Source organism: Salmo salar, chromosome 10, assembly GCF_965601325.2.
Source record: "Salmo salar chromosome 10, fSalSal1, whole genome shotgun sequence".
Lineage (NCBI taxonomy): Eukaryota > Metazoa > Chordata > Actinopteri > Salmoniformes > Salmonidae > Salmo > Salmo salar.
The window spans coordinates 15,936,370-15,956,005 of record NC_138300.1 but is presented as its reverse complement, the minus strand read 5'-3'; the positions used below and the strand labels follow the sequence as shown (position 1 = coordinate 15,956,005).

The 19,636-nt window shown below is 43.7% G+C and overlaps 1 protein-coding gene across 1 annotated transcript; it reads left to right on the top strand.

The window, feature by feature from the left end:
- The first annotated feature begins 2,387 nt into the window (after window positions 1-2,387).
- On the top strand, window positions 2,388-5,005 carry LOC106613588 (sphingosine 1-phosphate receptor 1). The gene is made up of 2 exons (XM_014216005.3): window positions 2,388-2,526; window positions 3,286-5,005. The coding sequence occupies exon 2, from the start codon at window positions 3,481-3,483 to the stop codon at window positions 4,597-4,599; it is 1,119 nt and encodes a 372-aa protein (XP_014071480.1). The 5' UTR covers window positions 2,388-2,526; window positions 3,286-3,480; the 3' UTR covers window positions 4,600-5,005.
- Window positions 5,006-19,636: the final 14,631 nt, after the last annotated feature.

Below are 19,636 nucleotides of genomic sequence, written 5' to 3'. Positions count from 1 at the left end.
GTGGGCATTTCTGGTTAAGTCATCTCCAATACATGATGCAGCCACCATCATGTTTGAAAGGATGGTTAGGAATGGGTGATATACTGTACACACACTCAGAAGAGGGTATGGATATGCCATGTTTCCTTACTGCCCCACACCCTGAGGGCAGAGGGCTGGGTGGAGCAGAAAACCTGAAGAGACAGAGGGAGCAGCACATGTGATTAATGGGCAGAAGAAATGGGGCACTGGGGATGGAGCTGGGACCCACAGGGGACGGAGCTGGGAGCAGAGACGATGGAGAAGGGCGGTTACTCATGCACATATAGCTTTACTTCATGGGGGGGGGGGGGGGGCTAATGTGCACAGCTGGTGCATTCCCAGAGATGAAAACAAAAGGATTTCTATTAACACAATTGAATAATAATATTATTGGTATCCTTATTGTTTTATATGTATTATTACGACCACAATTACTGCTGGCTATGCCAATACTTAAAGTAATAGTAGGTAATAATAGGTATCATAATAAGTAGTCATCTCTGTGTTCACTGCGTCCATTAGACTATCTAAATTCATGTTAGTAAGTCAACTGCACCACATCTTCAATACAGATGTTTGTATTTTTAGGCAGGCTATTCTGTTCTCCCTATTGATTTGAATAAAACGTATACACATTTTATCTATCGACTACTAACTCATAGCTTATTACTCTGCAATTACCATTCTACAATGGATTTTCTTAGTACATACATGTTCATTTCCGAGGCTGAATGGCTGAGCTATGCACTTTTGATTGACAGCAATTGACTCAGAAATGAGCCAAGGCCATCCTTCACCACCAAAGGGTTTGCATTGTCCAAAGGAGCATTTAAGTTTACAAACAAAACAGACCTACTAAAGTGATGATGATGATGATGATTTTAGTTGGTTTAGGTTGTACCAGTTGCCTAGCATTTATGATTATTATGACGGACAAATATTCTCATTATTATCACTGTCTTTATTATTTAAAAATTGTAAATCCAGAAATGATGGCTCATTTGGTAGAGCATGGTGTTTGCAACGCCAGGGTTGTGGGTTCGATTCCCACAGGGGACCAGTACGGAGAAAAAAAATGTATGAAATGTATGCATTCACTACTGTAAGTCGCTCTGGATAAGAGCGTCTGCTAAATGACTAAAATGTAATATTACAAAAAAATTGAAAAACAATTATTTTAAGCCACATATATTTGTGTTCTGCACCACATCAAGCTCTATGATGAAACTGGCTCTCATGAGGACCGCCACAGCAAAGGAAGACGCAGAATTACCTCTGCTGCAGAGGACAAGTTCATTAGAGTTACCAGCCTCAGAAATTGCAGCCCAAATAAATGCTTCACAGAGTTGAAATAACAGACATCAACTGTTCAGAGGAGACTGTGTGAATCAGGCCTTCAGGGTTGAATTGCTGCAAATAAATCCCTACTAAAGGACACCAATAATACGAAGAGACTTGCTTGGGACAAGAAACACAAGAAATTGACATTAGACTTGTGGAAATCTGTCCTTTGTTCTGATTTGTTCTGAGTCATTTGAGTCCAAATTTGAGAGTTTTGGTTTCAACTGCCGTGTCTTTGTGAGACACATAGTAGGTGAACGGATGATCTCCGCATGTGTGGTTCCCACCGTGAAGCATGGAGGAGGAGGTGTGATGCTGTGGGGGTACTTTGCTGGTGACATTTGTCAGTGATTTATTTAGAATTCAATGCACACTTAACCAGCATGGCTACCACAGCATTCTGCAGCGATATGCCATCTCATCTGGTTTGCGCTTAGTGGGACTATCATTTGTTTTTCAACAGGACAATGGCCCAACACACCTCCAGGCTGTATAAGGGCTATTTGGCCAAGAAGGAGAGTGATGGAGTGCTACATCAGATGACCTGGCCTCCACAATCACCCGACCTCAACCCATTTGAGATGGCTTGGGATGAGTTGGACCACAGAGTGAAGGAAAAGCAGCAAACAAGTGCTCAGCATATGTGGGAACTCCTTCAAGACTGTTGGAAAAGCATTCCAGGTGAAGTTGGTTGAGAGAATACCAAGAGTGTGCAAAGCTGTCATCAAGGCAAAGGGTGGCTACTTTGAAGAATCTCAAATCTCAAATATATTTTAACACTTTTTTGGTTACTACCTGATTCCATCTGTGTTCTTTCATTGTTTTGATGTTTTCACTATTATTCTACAATGTAAAAAAAATAAGTAAAAATAAAGAGAAACCTTTGAATGAGTAGGTAAAATATCAACAATGGACTAATGAAACAAATACCAAAAAATAGTTTTTGGGTGGAGTTTTCCTTTTATGGGGAAGGGAGGGGTGGTATGAACTGATAAAAAGATTTGCTTATACTCAGCTTCTCTTGCGCACGGTGCTCATTCCATGAAATCACGCCGCAAACACACAGAACTCAGCCGCTGGAAAATATAAAAAAGTTTCTGATTCGAGGATTTGTGCGAATATAGGTTGATACCTGGAATATTCTCATTGATGACCACTATTATGGTAAGGAAACATTTACTTAATTTCTAGATTAGATTTTATTAATGTACATTTACACGGCCGAATTAGTTTTAGCGTCTGGTCATCAATAAGAATGCAAATCAAAGTTGTGCCTTTCGAAAGTAATTTAAGTTAACTGTTTAATCATATCTTTAACACAGAAGAAATCGAAAAAAAATACGTTTGAACAAAATAACGTGAGTTTCAAGCGCATTTCAAGTTCACGTTGAGAGATTCCGTTACATAGTTATTGCAAGTATTTTCCTGAAGTTTATGGATTTTTAAAAAACGTTAAAAAAACATTGAATAACTTCATAGCGTCCCAATGCACACCAACCCCCCCCCCACCACCCATCTCATTCTTAGCACAGTTCAAAATAGCCTATCATGATGATAATTTAGCTCATGCATCAGTGCGATACCTATCCATCTTGTGGAATTCAGCATACAGTCCAGAATCAGTTACCATAATGAACATCATATCCATAAAGAACCGGCCAGGGGTCCGACTTTTCTGTTCGTTTGCTTTTATTTGATCACACATTTCCACATGAAAATGTACCCTAATTTACGATTGGACAAAAGAATTGCCTCTGTCTCCCATTCACTTGTATTTTATGCTGAATTAGTCTACTGTATACTCAGTCCTCATTTCACATAAAAGTGAAGGAGTATTAAATAGTATTTTACTTTAGACAGTCATACATTTATTTTATTTTTTATGACTGTTCTAAATCGGTATTTTCCCTGTTTTTTTTTTAGGAGTTTCATGATGGGGCCCAAGATCATACTCAGAACATCCTGTGGCAATAAGGATTATTTGATTGATTGTCTGCAATGACAACCTATCAAGTGCTAAGGAATACCATTGCCAGCTGTGCCTTGGCCTGCCATCGCCCCTCAGTGGACTAAGTGGTGGACTACAGAATTTGTAGGATTTAAATTCAAATCAGAGCCATGGGTGACTCCATGTATTCCGACTTAATAGCCAGACACTACAACTTCACAGGGAAGCTCCGGAAAGTGGAGCAGGATTCCAGACTCAAAGCGGACTCTGTGGTTTTCATCATTGTATGTTGCTTCATTATCCTTGAGAATGTCTTGGTCCTGCTTACCATTTGGAGGACCAAGAAGTTCCACAAGCCCATGTACTACTTTATTGGGAACTTAGCTCTATCAGACTTGCTTGCTGGTGTGGTGTACACTGCCAACATCCTGCTGTCAGGTGCCAACACATACAAACTGACCCCCACACAGTGGTTCTTCCGGGAGGGGAGTATGTTTGTGGCCCTGGCAGCCTCAGTCTTCAGCCTGCTGGCCATCGCCATCGAGCGCCACCTCACCATGCTGAAGATGAAGTTGCACAACAATGGCAACACGTGCCGTGTCTTCATGCTCATCAGCACCGTGTGGCTGATTGCAGCCATCTTGGGCGGCCTGCCCATCATGGGCTGGAACTGCATCCAGAGCATGCCCAGCTGCTCCACCGTACTGCCGCTCTACCACAAGACCTACATCCTGTTCTGCACCACCGTCTTCAGCGTCATCCTCATGGCCATCGTGGTCCTGTACGCGCGCATCTACGCCCTGGTGCGCACCCGCAGCCGCAAGCTGGTGTTCCGCAAGGTCTCCAACGGCCGCGGCGGGGGTAGCGCTAGCAGCAAGAGCTCGGAGAAGTCCATGGCCCTGCTGAAGACCGTGATCATCGTGCTGAGCTGTTTCATCGCCTGCTGGGCTCCACTCTTCATCCTCCTGTTGCTGGACGTGGCCTGTGACATCCGCATGTGCGCCATCCTGTACAAAGCCGAGTGGTTCCTGGCCCTGGCCGTGCTCAACTCGGCGATGAACCCCCTCATCTACACGCTCACCAGCAACGAGATGCGCCGCGCCTTCCTAAAAACGCTCATGTGCTGCTGTGTCTGCACCCGGCCCTCTGGCAAGTTCTCTCGGCCCATCATGGGTGCAGAGTTCAGCCGAAGCAAGTCGGACAACTCGTCTCACCCCAATAAGGACGAGCCAGAGTACTCGCCAAGGGAGACCGTCGTATCCTCTGGGAATATCACCTCCTCTTCTTAAAGGGCCTTGTGGACTGTTGTGAGAAAAGTAGCTCCACTGCTTAGGGAATGTGGATGTGTGTATATATGTTTTTGCGCAGTGTGCAAGTGTGTGTGTGTACATTATGTATATATGTGTATAAGTAGAGTGTGTGTGTGTTTGTATGTGGTTTTGTTGCGCTGTGGTTGTGTCTATGTACAGTATGCAAGTTGCCTCTTCAGTTTCCATTTATTTGATCATTTCTCAAAGGGTCTGTCTTTGATGCATGAGAAGAAACTAATCAGAAAAAAGGGCTAAACTGGAAGAAAGTGAATATCTCTGGACATCCATGCTAGAGAGTAGAACTGAAAGAGTGTTACAGTTTGTGTCCATCTCCCCCACACGTTGAGGACTGCCAGCACTGAACTGAATATTTTCATATTCAAAAGACAATGTCATAGGGAAGCACTTACAGTTCAGCACCCAAAGTGTAAACCTGACTTTTCAGTATTGAGTTCAACCATGTTCTTTTTACAGATTGAGAAGAAGCCATTTTAGTCAAAGGTATTTTTAATGTATTTAGTACAGCACTTGTTGTAAAAAGGCTCATTAAAAACCATCAACCCATTATAGGTGTTTACTGATTCTCTAAGGTGTTGATGGAAGTGTAACAATAGTTAGCAGCGTTTATTGTTCTTATTGAAACGTTTAAGAAATACAATTAATGAAGCTCTCGTGTTTCTTCGACTTAACTCTGAAGGCTAGTACAATGTAAATTCTACACCTTGATTAAGAATGTATTTCGTACTTGTAATTTGTTTTATTTCACTCTTATTCGATAAAGTTATCTTTGTAGCGATGCAATGTAGTTGCAATAATAATTTATATTCTGGTTGATGTGTGACAAAGGTCGTCTTTCTTTTTCCAGTTATGATTTCTGTTTCACTGCCTTAATAAAGGGGGATTCCTTTTAGATTTTGTAGATACTGTAGCTCCAGCCATTTAACTTGTGCATATTTGTCTGTCCCTCGGTTTCCACTCTCAAAAACATACTCTCTTGTGAAAACCCGCATGGCCCAATATTAGGGAAGGACATGAGGTCGAAAAAACACAAGAGATTGACATATAAGGATAAACTCAATAGCACTCGTCCATTGTTGAATGCACCGACCCCAATAATGACTTACATTTTTCATAAAGGAAGAAGTGAATATGGACGTTACTGTGGGCACACACATCATCAATAGCTCACTGGAATAGTTCACTGAAACCGCCTATGGATTGTTCAGTTAGTAAATATGTGTTTTTAAGAACCGTTAAACACCCACAGCCAAGTACAATAGCGCTTGTCAGTGGTCAATTAATCAGTTAGCCAAACTTCCAAGTCATATTTTGCACGTGTTTTTGTTTCAATGTTTTGGTTAGCTCTTAATAAATATTGGAAATAAAAAAAAAGTTTATTGTTGTCTTCTCTTAATGCACACTGAGACCTGGTATGGTAGGCCCAGTACAGAATGTTGTGACATTAAAGCAACATATATATTTTTTTTAACATGGAAGTTGTCATATTGTTACAGAAATAAGTTCTGCCACCTAAAGATGGGAGACAGTAGTGAGAATTGGATAAATATCTGTTAATAATAGGATAATCCTCTAAAGCAACTAGTTTGGGGACAGGTCCACCACCGAAGGAAACTTACACAGCTGTTTCAGCAGAACAGGAGATGAGGGCAGAGGGTTATCTCGTCCCCAGCCGGCTCTCTGTCAAACCGATAAACTGGCAAGCAATAACAAAAATGAAGTTGAACAAAAACTATCAAAACCAACACAAGGACCTCTGATGACATGTTCGATTTAGAATACCAGTATTGAATACTGTTGCTGTCTGGTGTTCCATTCAACACTTGTCCAGATAAGGGGTGTAAAGTGCTTAAGTAAAAATACTTTAAGGTACAACTTAAGTCGTTTTTTGGGGTATCTGTACTTTACTATTTATATTTTTGACAACTTTTACTTTTGACAACATTCCCAAAGAAAATAATGTACTTTTTACTCCATACATTTTCCCTGACACCCAAAAGTACTCATTACATTTTGAATGCTTAGCAGGACAGGAAAATTGTCCAATTCACGCACTTATCAAGAGAACATCCCTGGTCATCCCTACTTCCTCTGATCTGGTGAACTCACTTAACACAAATGCTTCATTTGTAAATTTGTTGGAGTGTGCCCCTGGCTATCTGTAAATTAAAAAAACTAGAAAATTGTGCAATCTGGCTTGCTTAATTTGAAATGATTTATACTTTTACTTTTCATACTTAAGTATATTTTCGCAATTATCTTTACTTGTAAGTACCGTAATTTCCGGACTATTAAGCACACCTGAATATAAGCCGCACCCACTGAATTAGAAAAATAAATATTATTTTGAACATAAGTAAGCCGCACATGTCTATAAACCGCAGGTGCCTACCGGTACATTGAAACAAATGAACTTTACACAGGCTTTAACGAAGCACGGCTTGTAACAAAAATAAATAGGCTTTAACGAAACACGGCTTGTAACAAAAATAAATAGGCTTTAACGGAACACGGCTTGTAACAAAAAATAAAAAAAATTGCAGTAAGCTTTAGTTGTCTTTTTGCACTGAGTCAATTCCTCACGCTGCTGTTTCCAACGTCTTATCATCGACTCATTAAGACCAAGCTCCCGTGCAGCAGCTCTATTTCCTTTTCCAACAGCCAGATCAATCGCCTTCAACTTGAAAGCTGCATCATATGCATTTCTCCGTGTCTTTGCCATGATGAGGGTGACAAAATGACTACCGTAATCAGAATGATGGGAAGTTTGAGAGTGCTCGATTTAATCTAAACAGTAAACAAAAAAGTTGTTTGACCGTAACCCGTTCAGCAATTTCATTGGTCTAATGAAAGCTTCATGCCTCCAAAAAACTGAGAAAAAAACATTTGAAAGCGGGAAAAATCCATATATTAGACGCGTCATTGTTTAAGCCGCGAGGTTCAAAGCGTGGGAAAAAAGTTGCGGCTTATAGTCCGGAATTTACGGTATATTTAAAACCAAATACTTTTAGACTTTTACTCAAGTAGTATTTTACTGGGTAAAATACTCACTTTTACTTGAGTCATTTTCTATTAAGCTATCTTTACTTTTACTCAAGTATTACAATTGGGTACTTTTTCCACCACTGGTCTAGATGCAGGGTTGAATCTTGCTCCTCCAATTTGATATAGTCTAACCTAGACTATGTTGCACCAAATAGGAAACATTTGATTAATTTTCCTGTTAAGAAATTAGCTTTTGCTCCAAAGTTATCAACGAATATATTTTACATATACTCTGGGTCTTTGGAGTTGACCAGGAAACATGTATTGTTTCATCGTGCTGTAATAGAGAGTAGTGTACCAGTCATGGGTGTATGACAGCATTGAAATCATAGCTGACCCCTCACATGTACATTTACATTTACAAATTGGTGTATTCACCTTATGATATCCAGTGGAACAACCACTTTACAATAGTACATCTAAATCTTTTAGGGGGGGGGGGGGGGGTTAGAAGGATTACTTTATCCTATCCCAGGTATTCCTTAAAGAGGTGGGGTTTCAGGTGTCTCCGGAAGGTGTCCTAGCGTCGTCCTCGCTGTCCTGGCGTCGTGAGGGAGCTTGTTCCACCATTGGGGTGCCAGAGCAGCGAACAGTTTTGACTGGGCTGAGGCTACTTCGTAGGCTACTTCGTTCTGAATACCAGCTTCTTCCCTCAGGTAGACTCTATCCGCTCCCAGAGGGCAAGCTGAACAGATTAAGCCCTCTCCTTTCTTGGGGTAATCTTGGGGGCACACCTATTTAAACTTAAGTCTAAGACTATTGGTGGCACTCAAGTCTAGTTCTGATATACAATAATTAAGATACTTAGCGCCCCCCTATGGCTATATGCTGTTATTACTTCATGAAGCAGATTCAAAGGCCGTTTTTGTGACCAAATGTTAATTTCATTTTTCTGTATATTTTCTGTATATTAAATTCTGTATGTAGCAGGTGACATGACGATCCTCCCACTAGGCATACCATGTCATTTCAATGTGGACATTTCAATGACATTTCAACCTTTACTCACCCACTGAAAAAGACAGCCAGAAGTTAGTTGAATTTCTAATGTTTTATCACTGTGCCTTCAACCATCTAAAAGCACAACGAAATTCCAATGGAAATGTTAGATTTTTGGTGTAGTTGTCATCTAAATGTGTCATTATTGCGCTTTCACGAAACTACCTCTAACTTCCTGCATACTGGACACAGAGACATAAAAGGGGTATCCATGAGTTCATCTGACTCTGGGGAAGTTGGTAAAGGGCTTCATTGCCAAAATCGTGAAGTATCCCTTTAAAGAATAGTGCTATAAATAAAGTTTGATTTGATTTAGTCCTATTTTTTTACTTAGATTTTTGGTTAAGATGGAGACGTGAATCCAACATATTAATGATTGACGAGCAGAATAAATGTGAAATCAACCAAAGCTTGAAACCATAGGCCTACAGTGCATTCAGAAAATATTCCCACCCCTTGACTTTTTCCACATTTTGTTGTGTTATAGCCTGAATTTAAAATTATGTTTTTAGAAATGTTTACAAATTAATTTAGAAAATGAAAAGCTAAAATGTCTTGAGTCAATGGCAAGCCTAAATAAGTTCAGGAGTAAAAATGTGCTTAATAAGTTTCATGGACTCACATGAAACTTAGCAGTGTTTAACATTATTTTTTAATGACTACCTCATCTCTGTCTCCACACATATTATACAATTATCTGTAAGGTCCCTCGGTGGAGCAGTGAATTTCAAACACAGATTAAACAACAAAGGCCAGGGAGGTTTTCCAACGCTTCGCAAAGGGCACCTATTGGTAGATCGGTAAAAAAACAGGCATTGAATATCCATTTGAGCATGGTGAAGTTATTAACCAAACTTTGGATGGTGTATCAATACATCCAATCACTACAAAGATACAGACGTCCTCCCTAACTCAGTTGCCAGAGAGTAAGGAAACCACACTTTCACACACACAATTTCACCATGAGGCCAATGGTGAATTTAAAACAGTTACAGAGTTTAATGGCTGTGATAGGAGAAAACTGACGGTGGATCAACAACATTGTAATTACTCCATAATACTAACCTAAATGACAGAGTGAAAAAAGGAAGCCTGTACAGAATACAAATATTCCAAAACATGCATCCTGTTTGCAACAAGGCACTAAAGTAAAATTGCAAAAAATGTGTCAAAGAAATTAACTTTATGTCCTGAATACAAAACGTTATGTTTGGGGCAAATCCAACACAAGACATCACGAAGTACAACTCTTCATATTTTTAAGCATGGTGGTGGCTGCATCATGTTATGGGTATGCTTGTCATCGGCAAGGAGTAGGGAGTTTATTTTACATAAAAATAAACAGAATAGAGCTAAGCACAGGCAAAATCCTAGAAGAAAATCTGGTTCAGTCTGCTTTCCAACAGACACTGGGAGACAAACTCACTTTTCAGCAGGACAATAACCTAAAACACAAGGCCAAATATACACTGGAGTTTCTTACCAAGATGACATTGAATGTTTCTGAGTGGCCTAGTTACAGTTTTTACTTCAATCGGCTTGACAATCTATGACTAGAATTGAAAATGGTGTCTAGCAATGATCAACAACCAACTTGACAGAGCTTGAAGAATTGAAGAATAAAGGGCAAATATTGTACAATCCAGGTTTGCAAAGCTCTTAGAGATTTACATTTACATTTACGTCATTTAGCAGACGCTCTTATCCAGAGCGACTTACAAATTGGTGCATTCACCTTATGATATCCAGTGGAACAACCACTTTACAATAGTACATCTATATCTTTTTTTTTGGGGGGGGGGGGGGGGGTTAGAAGGATTACTTTATCCTATCCCAGGTATTCCTTAAAGAAGTGGGGTTTCAGGTGTCTACGGAAGGTGGTGATTGACTCCGCTGTCCTGGCATCGTGAGGGAGCTTGTCCACCATTGGGGTGCCAGAGCAGCGAACAGTTTTGACTGGGCTGAGCGGGAACTGTGCTTCCGCAGAGGTAGGGGGGCCAGCAGGCCAGAGGTGGATGAACGCAGTGCCCTTGTTTGGGTGTAGGGCCTGATCAGAGCCTGAAGGTACGGAGGTGCCGTTCCCCTCACAGCTCCGTAGGCAAGCACCATGGTCTTGTAGCAGATGCAAGCTTCAACTGGAAGCCAGTGGAGTGTGCGGAGGAGCGGGGTGACATGAGAGAACTTGGGAAGGTTGAACACCAGACGGGCTGCGGCGTTCTGGATGAGTTGTAGGGGTTTAATGGCACAGGCAGGGAGCCCCGCCAACAGGGAGTTGCAGTAATCCAGACGGGAGATGACAAGTGCCTGGATTAGGACCTGCGCCGCTTCCTGTGTAAGGCAGGGTCGTACTCTGCGAATGTTGTATAGCATGAACCTACAGGATCGGGTCACCGCCTTGATGTTAGCGGAGAACAACAGGGTGTTGTCCAGGGTCACGCCGAGGCTCTTAGCACTCTGGGAGGAGGACACAATGGAGTTGTCCACCGTGATGGCGAGATCGTGGAAAGGGCAGTCCTTCCCCGGCAGGAAGAGCAGCTCTGTCTTGCCGAGGTTCAGCTTGAGGTGGTGATCCGTCATCCACACTGATAATGTCTGCCAGACATGCAGAGATGTGATTCGCCACCTGGTTATCAGAAGGGGGAAAGGAGAAGATTAATTGTGTGTCGTCTGCGTAGCAATGATAGGAGAGACCATGTGAGGATATGACAGAGCCAAGTGACTTGATGTATAGCGAGAATAGGAGAGGGCCTAGAACTGAGCCCTGGGGGACACCAGTGGTGAGAGCACGGGGTGCGGAGACGGATTCTCGCTAAGCCACCTGGTAGGAGCGACCTGTCAGGTAGGACGCAATCCAAGAGTGAGCCGCGCCGGAGATATCCAACTCGGAGAGGGTGGAGAGGAGGATCTGATGGTTCACAGTATCAAAGGCAGCAGATAAGTCTAGAAGGATGAGAGCAGAGGAGAGAGAGTTAGCTTTAGCAGTGCGGAGAGCCTCCATGACACAGAGAAGAGCAGTCTCAGTTGAATGACCAGCCTTGAAACCTGACTGATTTGGATCAAGAAGGTCATTCTGAGAGAGATAGCAGGAGAGCTGGCCAAGGACGGCACATTCAAGAGTTTTGGAGAGAAAAGAAAGAAGGGATACTGGTCTGTAGTTGTTGACATCGGAGGGATCGAGTGTAGGTTTTTTGAGAAGGGGTGCAACTCTCGCTCTCTTGAAGACGGAAGGGACGTAGCCAGCGGTCAAGGATGAGTTGATGAGTGAGATGAGGTAAGGGAGAAGGTCTCCGGAAATGGTCTGGAGAAGAGAGGAGGGGATAGGGTCAAGCGGGCAGGTTGTTGGGCGGCCGGCCGTCACAAGACGCAAGATTTCATCTGAAGAGAGAGGGGAGAAAGAGGTCAAAGCATAGGGTAGGGCAATGTGAGCAGGACCAGCGGTGTGGTTTGACTTAACAAACGAGGATCGGATGTCGTCGACCTTCTTTTCAAAATGGTTGACGAAGTCACCCGCAGAGAGGGAGGAGGGGGGAGGGGGAGGAGGATTCAGGAGGGAGGAGGTGGCAAAGAGCTTCCTAGGGTTAGAGGCAGATGCTTGGAAGTTAGAGTGGTAGAAAGTGGCTTTAGCAGCAGAAACAGAGGAGGAAAATGTAGAGAGGAGGGAGTGAAAAGATGCCAGGTCCGCAGGGAGGCTAGTTTTCCTCCATTTCTGCTCAGCTGCCCGGAGCCCTGTTCTGTGAGCTCGCAATGAGTCGTCAAGCCACGGAGCAGGAGGGGAGGACTGAGCCGGTCGGGAGGATAGGGGACATAGAGAGTCAAAGGATGCAGAAAGGGAGGAGAGGAGGGTTGAGGAGGCAGAATCAGGAGATTGGTTGGAGAAGGATTGAGCAGAGGGAAGAGATGATAGGATGGAAGAGGAGAGAGTAGCAGGAGAGAGAGAGCGAAGGTTGCGACGGCGCAATACCATCTGAGTAGGGGCAGAGTGAGTAGTGTTGGAGGAGAGCGAGAGGGAAAAGGATACAAGGTAGTGATCGGAGACTTGGAGGGGAGTTGCAGTGAGATTAGTAGAAGAACAGCATCTAGTGAAGATGAGGTCAAGCGTATTGCCTGCCTTGTGAGTATGGGGGGACGGTGAGAGGGTGATAAGAGAATTATCTAATAAAGGTAAATGAATCAATAAACCATGATGAATTATTAGTCATACAGCATGGTTAATGAATAATCAATGTAATGATCAATGTAGTGATCGATTAGTCCGATTAGTCCCAGAAAATCTAGTAGAGGCTGTAGAGGGAAAGAAATGTGTGTGAGTATTTAGTGTGCCCATGGGAACAGGAGCCAGATGGTAAAGGGAGTAAAACTTCAAAAGGTTCCTAACCTTGAGGGAAAGGAACAGGCTGAGCTAGGTAGTGATAAACAGTGTGGGAAGTCAATGGGGGATGCAGGTCACCAACAGTTTTTGTGTAAATGCATGTGCGTAAGTAAGCAAGAACTATAAAATGACTGTTTTGTTATCCTGACCTCAGAACGTTCTCTGAATAAAGCTACAGAAACCTTTTGCAGAAAGCTGAGTCCTTGCCTAATTATTTAACCCATTGTCTTACAAACCTTGGGCATTAGTCAAGGCGAATTGATTATTGATTATGATCATCAAGATATCAAATTATTCTAACAGAGGGTGAGGTCAAAAGAGGAGAGGAGTGGAAAGAAGGAGGCAGAGAGAAATGAGTCAAAGGTAGACGTAGGGAGGTTAAAGTCACCCAGAACTGTGAGGGGTGAGCCATCCTCAGGAAAGGAACTTATCAAGGCGTCAAGCTCATTGATGAACTCTCCAAGGGAACCTGGAGGGCGATAAATGGTAAGGATGTTAAGCTTGAATGGGCTAGTGATTGTGACAGCATGGAATTCAAAGAAGGAGATAGACAGATGGGTCAGGGGAGAAAGAGAGAATGTCCACTTGGGAGAGATGAGGATTCCAGTGCCACCACCCCGCTGACCAGATGCTCTCGGGGTGTGCGAGAACACGTGGTCAGACGAGAAGAGAGCAGTAGGAGTAGCAGTGTTTTCTGTGGTAATCCATGTTTCCGTCAGCGCCAAGAAGTTGAGGGACTGGAGGGTAGCATAGGCTGAGATGAACTCTACCTTGTTGGCCGCAGACCGGCAGTTCCAGAGGCTGCCGGAGACCTGGAACTCCATGTGGGTCGTGCGCGCTGAGACCACCAGGTTAGAGTGGCAGCTGCCACGCGATGTGAAGCGTTTGTATGGTCTGTGCAGAGAGGAGAGAACAGGGATAGACCGACACATAGTTGATAGGCTACAGGAGAGGCTACGCTAATGCAAAGGAGATTGGCATGAAAATTAACTTAACAACTGGGGAAGCGAGAGAGCAGGGCCTCCCTCACTAACAATTCACTGAAACACTAAAATGCTAAAATATAACTTTTCTAGCTACCACTAGAAATTAAAATTGATGTAAACTACAGTGGTTCAATGTTTCCAGGAATAGGCTCAAACTTAGTTTATTCCGCTAGATAACTTGGTACAGTATTCTTCCGTGAAAACCCACCTAGTGCACCGTGTCCTATGACGCCGTAGCTAACTAGCTAACTAGCATGCTAGCATCCTATAACACACGGTTAGCACCAATACTTGGTAACAACAAGCTACCAATGGATCATTCATGTCCGTGTCTAGTTCATAACACAGAAGTAATTAAATGTTGGCTAGCTAATACAAAGTCAGTCCTGCTAGCTACACAAGTGTACTACAAATCTCGAATGTTCAGAAAGTTAAGCTTACGTTGACTTACGCAGAAAGACTCACAGTTGCCAAAGGTTATTCGAACATGTTTTGACTTTTTATGTAAATGAGATATTTCTGAATTTAATTTTCAATACATTTCCACTTTGTCATTATGTGGTATTGTCTGTAGATGGGTGAGAGAAAACATCTATTTAATCGATTTTGAATTCAGGCTGTAACACAACAAAATGTGGAAGTCTGAGGACAAAGTGAGGGAAATGATCTCAGAGAAATTGAAGATGGACCACAGGAAGATTGAGGTGGAGTGCACCCACAGGACTGGAAAACCAACTACCAGCCCAGGTGACAGGCCCAGGACGATACTGGTCATGTTCCTGAGGTTCAAGGACATTGTAGCTGTTCTGGAACGAGCCAAAAACTTGAGAGGAACATATATCTTCCTCAACGAGGACTATCCTGAAGCTGTGCGCCAGAAGAGGAAAGAACTGATCCCAGCCATGAAAGCTGCCAGAGTTCGTGGGGACATTGCTTACATCCGCTAAGACAGGCTCATTGTCCACCCTCCCTCCCAGAAGCCTGGAGGGCAATGAGAGAGCCAAGCCTATGGGTTTGTAGCTTCAACCCCGCAGAACACACACACACACACACACACCAATTGATTAACGGACTGCTGAATGTAGATTTTCTTCTCTTGCTTTTTTGGCTCTTTTCAGTATTGTTTATCTCTGATAAGCTACCCAGGAAAGAGCTGAAACTAGCCCATATTTATATATGTAGCCTTAGAAATAATGTTCATGAAATCAGTAACTTACTAACATCAGATAACATTCATATATTAGCCATTTCTGAGATTCACCTAGATAATTCATTTGACGATACAGCAGTAGCAATACAAGGATATAACATCTATAGAAGATACAGGAATGAGGTGTTGCAGTATATATTCCGAGCCAAATCCCTGTAATGTTTAGAGAAGATCTTATGTCAAGTGTTATTGAAGTGTTGTGGTTGCAGGTTCACTTGGCACATCTAAAACCTTTTTGGGGTGTTGCTATAAGCCACCAAGTGCAAACAGTCAGCATCAAAATAATATATGTGAAATGCTTGATAGTGTATGTGATGTAAACAGAGGTCTACTTTCTTGGGGACCTGAATATTCACTGGTTTTCATCAAGCTGTCCTCTCAAGAGGAAGCTTCTTACTGTAACCAGTGCCTGAAATCTGGTTCAGGTTATTAATCAACCTACCAGGGTGTTTACAAACACTACAGGAACAAGATCATCCACATGTATCAATCACATTTTTACTAATGCTGTAGAACTTTGTTCTAAAGCTGTATCCGTACCCATTGGATGCAGTGATCACAGTATAGTTTGTTATATCCAGGAAAGCCACAGTTCCAACCGCTGGGCCTAAAATAGTGTATAAGAGATCATACAAAAGATTTTGCTGTGACCCGTGTGGATGATGTTAAAAATATTTGTTGGCCTGATGTGATTAATAAGGAGCATTCAGATGCTGCATTTGATGCATTTATGAAAGTGCTTCTTAGAATTATTGATAAACATGCACCTGTAAAGAAACTGACTGTTATAACTGTTAAGGCTCCATGGATTGATGAGGAATTGAAAAACGTTATGGTTGAAAGAGATGGGGCAAAGAAACTGTATTATGAAGCCAAGACCAATGATATAAAAAATGAAAAAAAAACTTTGGAGTACTTTAAATGAAATTATGGGCAGAAAAACGAATTCAACTCCATCTTTCATCGAATCAGATAGCTTATTCATCACAAAACCATTTGATGTTGCCAATTATTTTAATGGTTACTTCATTGGCAAAGCGGACAAACTTAGGCAGGAAATGCCAACAATGAACAGTGAGCCATCGTATTCATGCATCCAAAAACTAGTAATGAAAGAAAAGCATTGAAAGTTAGAATTTTGTAAAGTTAGTGTGGGAGAGGTGGAAAAATTATTGTTATCGCTCAATAATGATAATAATGTCCTTCAAATTAAAGGGAGAGCTACTGAGGATTGTAGCTGACTCGATAGTGTAATGGCTGTCTTCATAAATGGACCAAGGCGCAGCAGGTATGTGAATACTCTAATTTAAATTAAGGAGTAAAGCATCCACTTAATAACACAAAAGGTGACAACAGTGACAGTTCTGCAGGCTATAAACGCAGTGCAAAAACAACCACGCACAAACCCCAGTGACAAACATACTCCTACATATATGACTCCCAATCAGGAACAACGATCCCCAGCTGTTCCTGATCAGGAGTCACAAGACACACAGAACATTCAAACACACACACACAAGACTGCCACGTCCTGACCCCCAAACTACTACAACAGCTCCATCTGCTGGTCAGGACGTGACAGTACCCCCCCCTCAAGGTGCAGACCCCGGAATGCACCTAAAAAAAAAAAAAAAAAACAACAAACAAAAACCCCAACAAAACCCATAAACACTAACCCTTAAACAATAAGGGAGGGAAGGGAGGGTGGCTGCCGTCACCGACGGCACTGTGCTACACCCTCCCTCCCCAACCCACCTATCCTGGAGGTGGCTCAGGTGCAGGACGTGGACCGCGCTCCACCTTCGGCGTCGCCCACTTTGATGGCGCCGATAGCTGCGCCGGGCAGACGGACCACTCGGGCTGGACCGGGGGACAGGAGGGCCCCTCGGGCTGGACTGGAGGGCAGGAGGGCCCCTCGGGCTGGACCGGAGGGCAGGAGGGCCCCTCGGGCTGGACCGGAGGGCAGGAGGGACCCTCGGGCTGGACCCGCCCTCGGGCTGGACCGGAGGGCAGGAGGGCCCCTCGGGCTGGACCCGCCCTCGGGCTGGACCGGAGGGCAGGAGGGCCACTCTGGCAGTTCAGGGCAGTCTGGCCACTCTGGCCACTGGGGCAGTTCAGGGCAGTCTGGCCACTCGGGCAGTTCAGGGCAGTCTGGCCACTCGGGCAGTTCAGGGCAGTCTGGCCACTCGGGCAGCTCTGGTGACTGTTGACTGGCGGGCAGCTCTGGTGACTGTTGACTGGCGGGCAGCTCTGGTGACTGTTGACTGGCGGGCAGCTCTGGTGACTGTTGACTGGCGGGCAGCTCTGGTGACTGTTGACTGGCGGGCAGCTCTGGTGACTGTTGACTGGCGAGGCTGGGCTGACACACTAGACTCCTGATGCGTGGAGCTGGTATTGGACGTGCCAGCCTGGAGACACGCACCTCCATGCTAGTGCATCTAGCGGGAAACACCGGACCGAAAGGGCGCACTGGCGGTCTTGAGTGCAGGGTTGGCATCACCCCTTCCGGCTCGATGCTCCCCTTGCCCTGGCACCTGCGGGGCGCTGGTACTGGGCGAACTGGGCTGTGCGTCCGTATAGGCGAGATGGTGCGTACCACAGCGTAACATGGAGCCCTCCACCTCATACGCACCTCCCTGTAGTCACGGGTAGCTGGCTTACGGCTCTTCCCTGGCCTGGCCAAGCTACCCGTGTGCCCCCCCAATTTTTTTTTATTGGGGGTTCCTCTCGCGCTCGTTGCGCTCTCTCTCTTCGTAATAGCGCCTCTCCGCTCTCGCCGCTTCAATCTCCCACAGCGGGAGGCGATAATCCTCAGCCTGAGTCCATGGTCCCTCTCCGTCCAGGATCTGTTCCCAAGTCCATTCCTCCCTTTTTCTCTCCTGTGGCTTCCTCCTCTTCTGCTGCTTGGTCCTTTGGTAGGTGGTTCTGTAACAGCTGTCTTCATAAATGGACCAAGGCGCAGCAGGTATGTGAATACTCATCTTTAATTTAAATTAAGGAGTAAAGCATCCACTTAATAACACAAAAGGTGACAACAGTGACAGTTCTGCAGGCTATAAACGCAGTGCAAAAACAACCACCCACAAACCCCAGTGACAAACATACTCCTACATATATGACTCCCAATCAGGAACAACGATCCCCAGCTGTTCCTGATCAGGAGTCACAAGACACACAGAACATTCAAACACACACACAAGACTGCCACGTCCTGACCCCCAAACTACTACAACAGCTCCATCTGCTGGTCAGGACGTGACAGATAGCCACTCCTATCATATATTTAATCTGAGACTAGAGGAAAGCCTTTGTCCTCAGGGCTGGAGGAAAGCCAAAGTAATTCCGCTACCCAAGAGTGGTAAAGTGGCCTAACAGTAGACCTATAAGCTTGCTGCCAGCTCTTAGCAAACTGTGGGAAGAAATTGTGTTTGACCAAATACAACACTATTTCTCTGTAAACAAATTATAACAGACTTTCAGCATGCTTATAGAGAAGGGCACTCAACATGTCAACACTGACACAAATGACTGAGGATTGGTTGAACGAAATTGATAAGAAGAAGATTGTGGGAGCTGTACTGTTAGATTTCAGTGCAGCCTTTGATATTATTGACCATAACCTGTTGTTGAAAAAACTTATATGCTATGGCTTTTCAACCTCTGCCATATTGTGGATTCAGAGCTATCTATCTAATAGAACTCAAAGGATTTTCCTTTAATGGAAGCTTCACTAATGTAAAACATGTAAAGTGTGGTGTACCGCATGGCAGCTCTCTAGGCCCTCTACTGTTTTCTATTTTTACCAGTGACCTGCCACTGGCATTAAACAAAGCATATGTGTCCATGTATGCTGATGATTCAACCATATACGCATCAGCAACCTCATCTAATGAAGTCACTGAAACCCTTAACAAAGAGTGTCAGTCTGTTTTGGAATGGGTGGCCAGTAATAAACTGGTCCTGAACATCTCTAAAACTTAGAGCATTGTATTTGGTACAAATCATTCCCTAAGTTCTAGACCTCAGCAGGATCTGGTAATGAATGGTGTGGCTGTTGAACAAGTTGAGGAGACTAAATTACTTGGCGTTACCTTAGATTGTAAACTGTCATGGTCAAAACATATAGATGTAATGGTTGTAAAGATGGGGAGAGGCCTGTCCCTAATAAAGAGATGCACAGCTTTTTTGACACCACACTCCAGTTCTGCAAGCTCTAGTTTTGCCTAGTCTTGATTATTGTCTAGTCGTGTGGTCCAGTGCTGCAAAGAAAGACCTAGATAAACTGAAAAAAAACAAAAAACCTAGTTAACTTCTATGGGCTAGGTACACCCTATCAACAGCAGGTGAAATATCAAGGGCGCTAAATTTGAAAACAATTAAATGTCATAA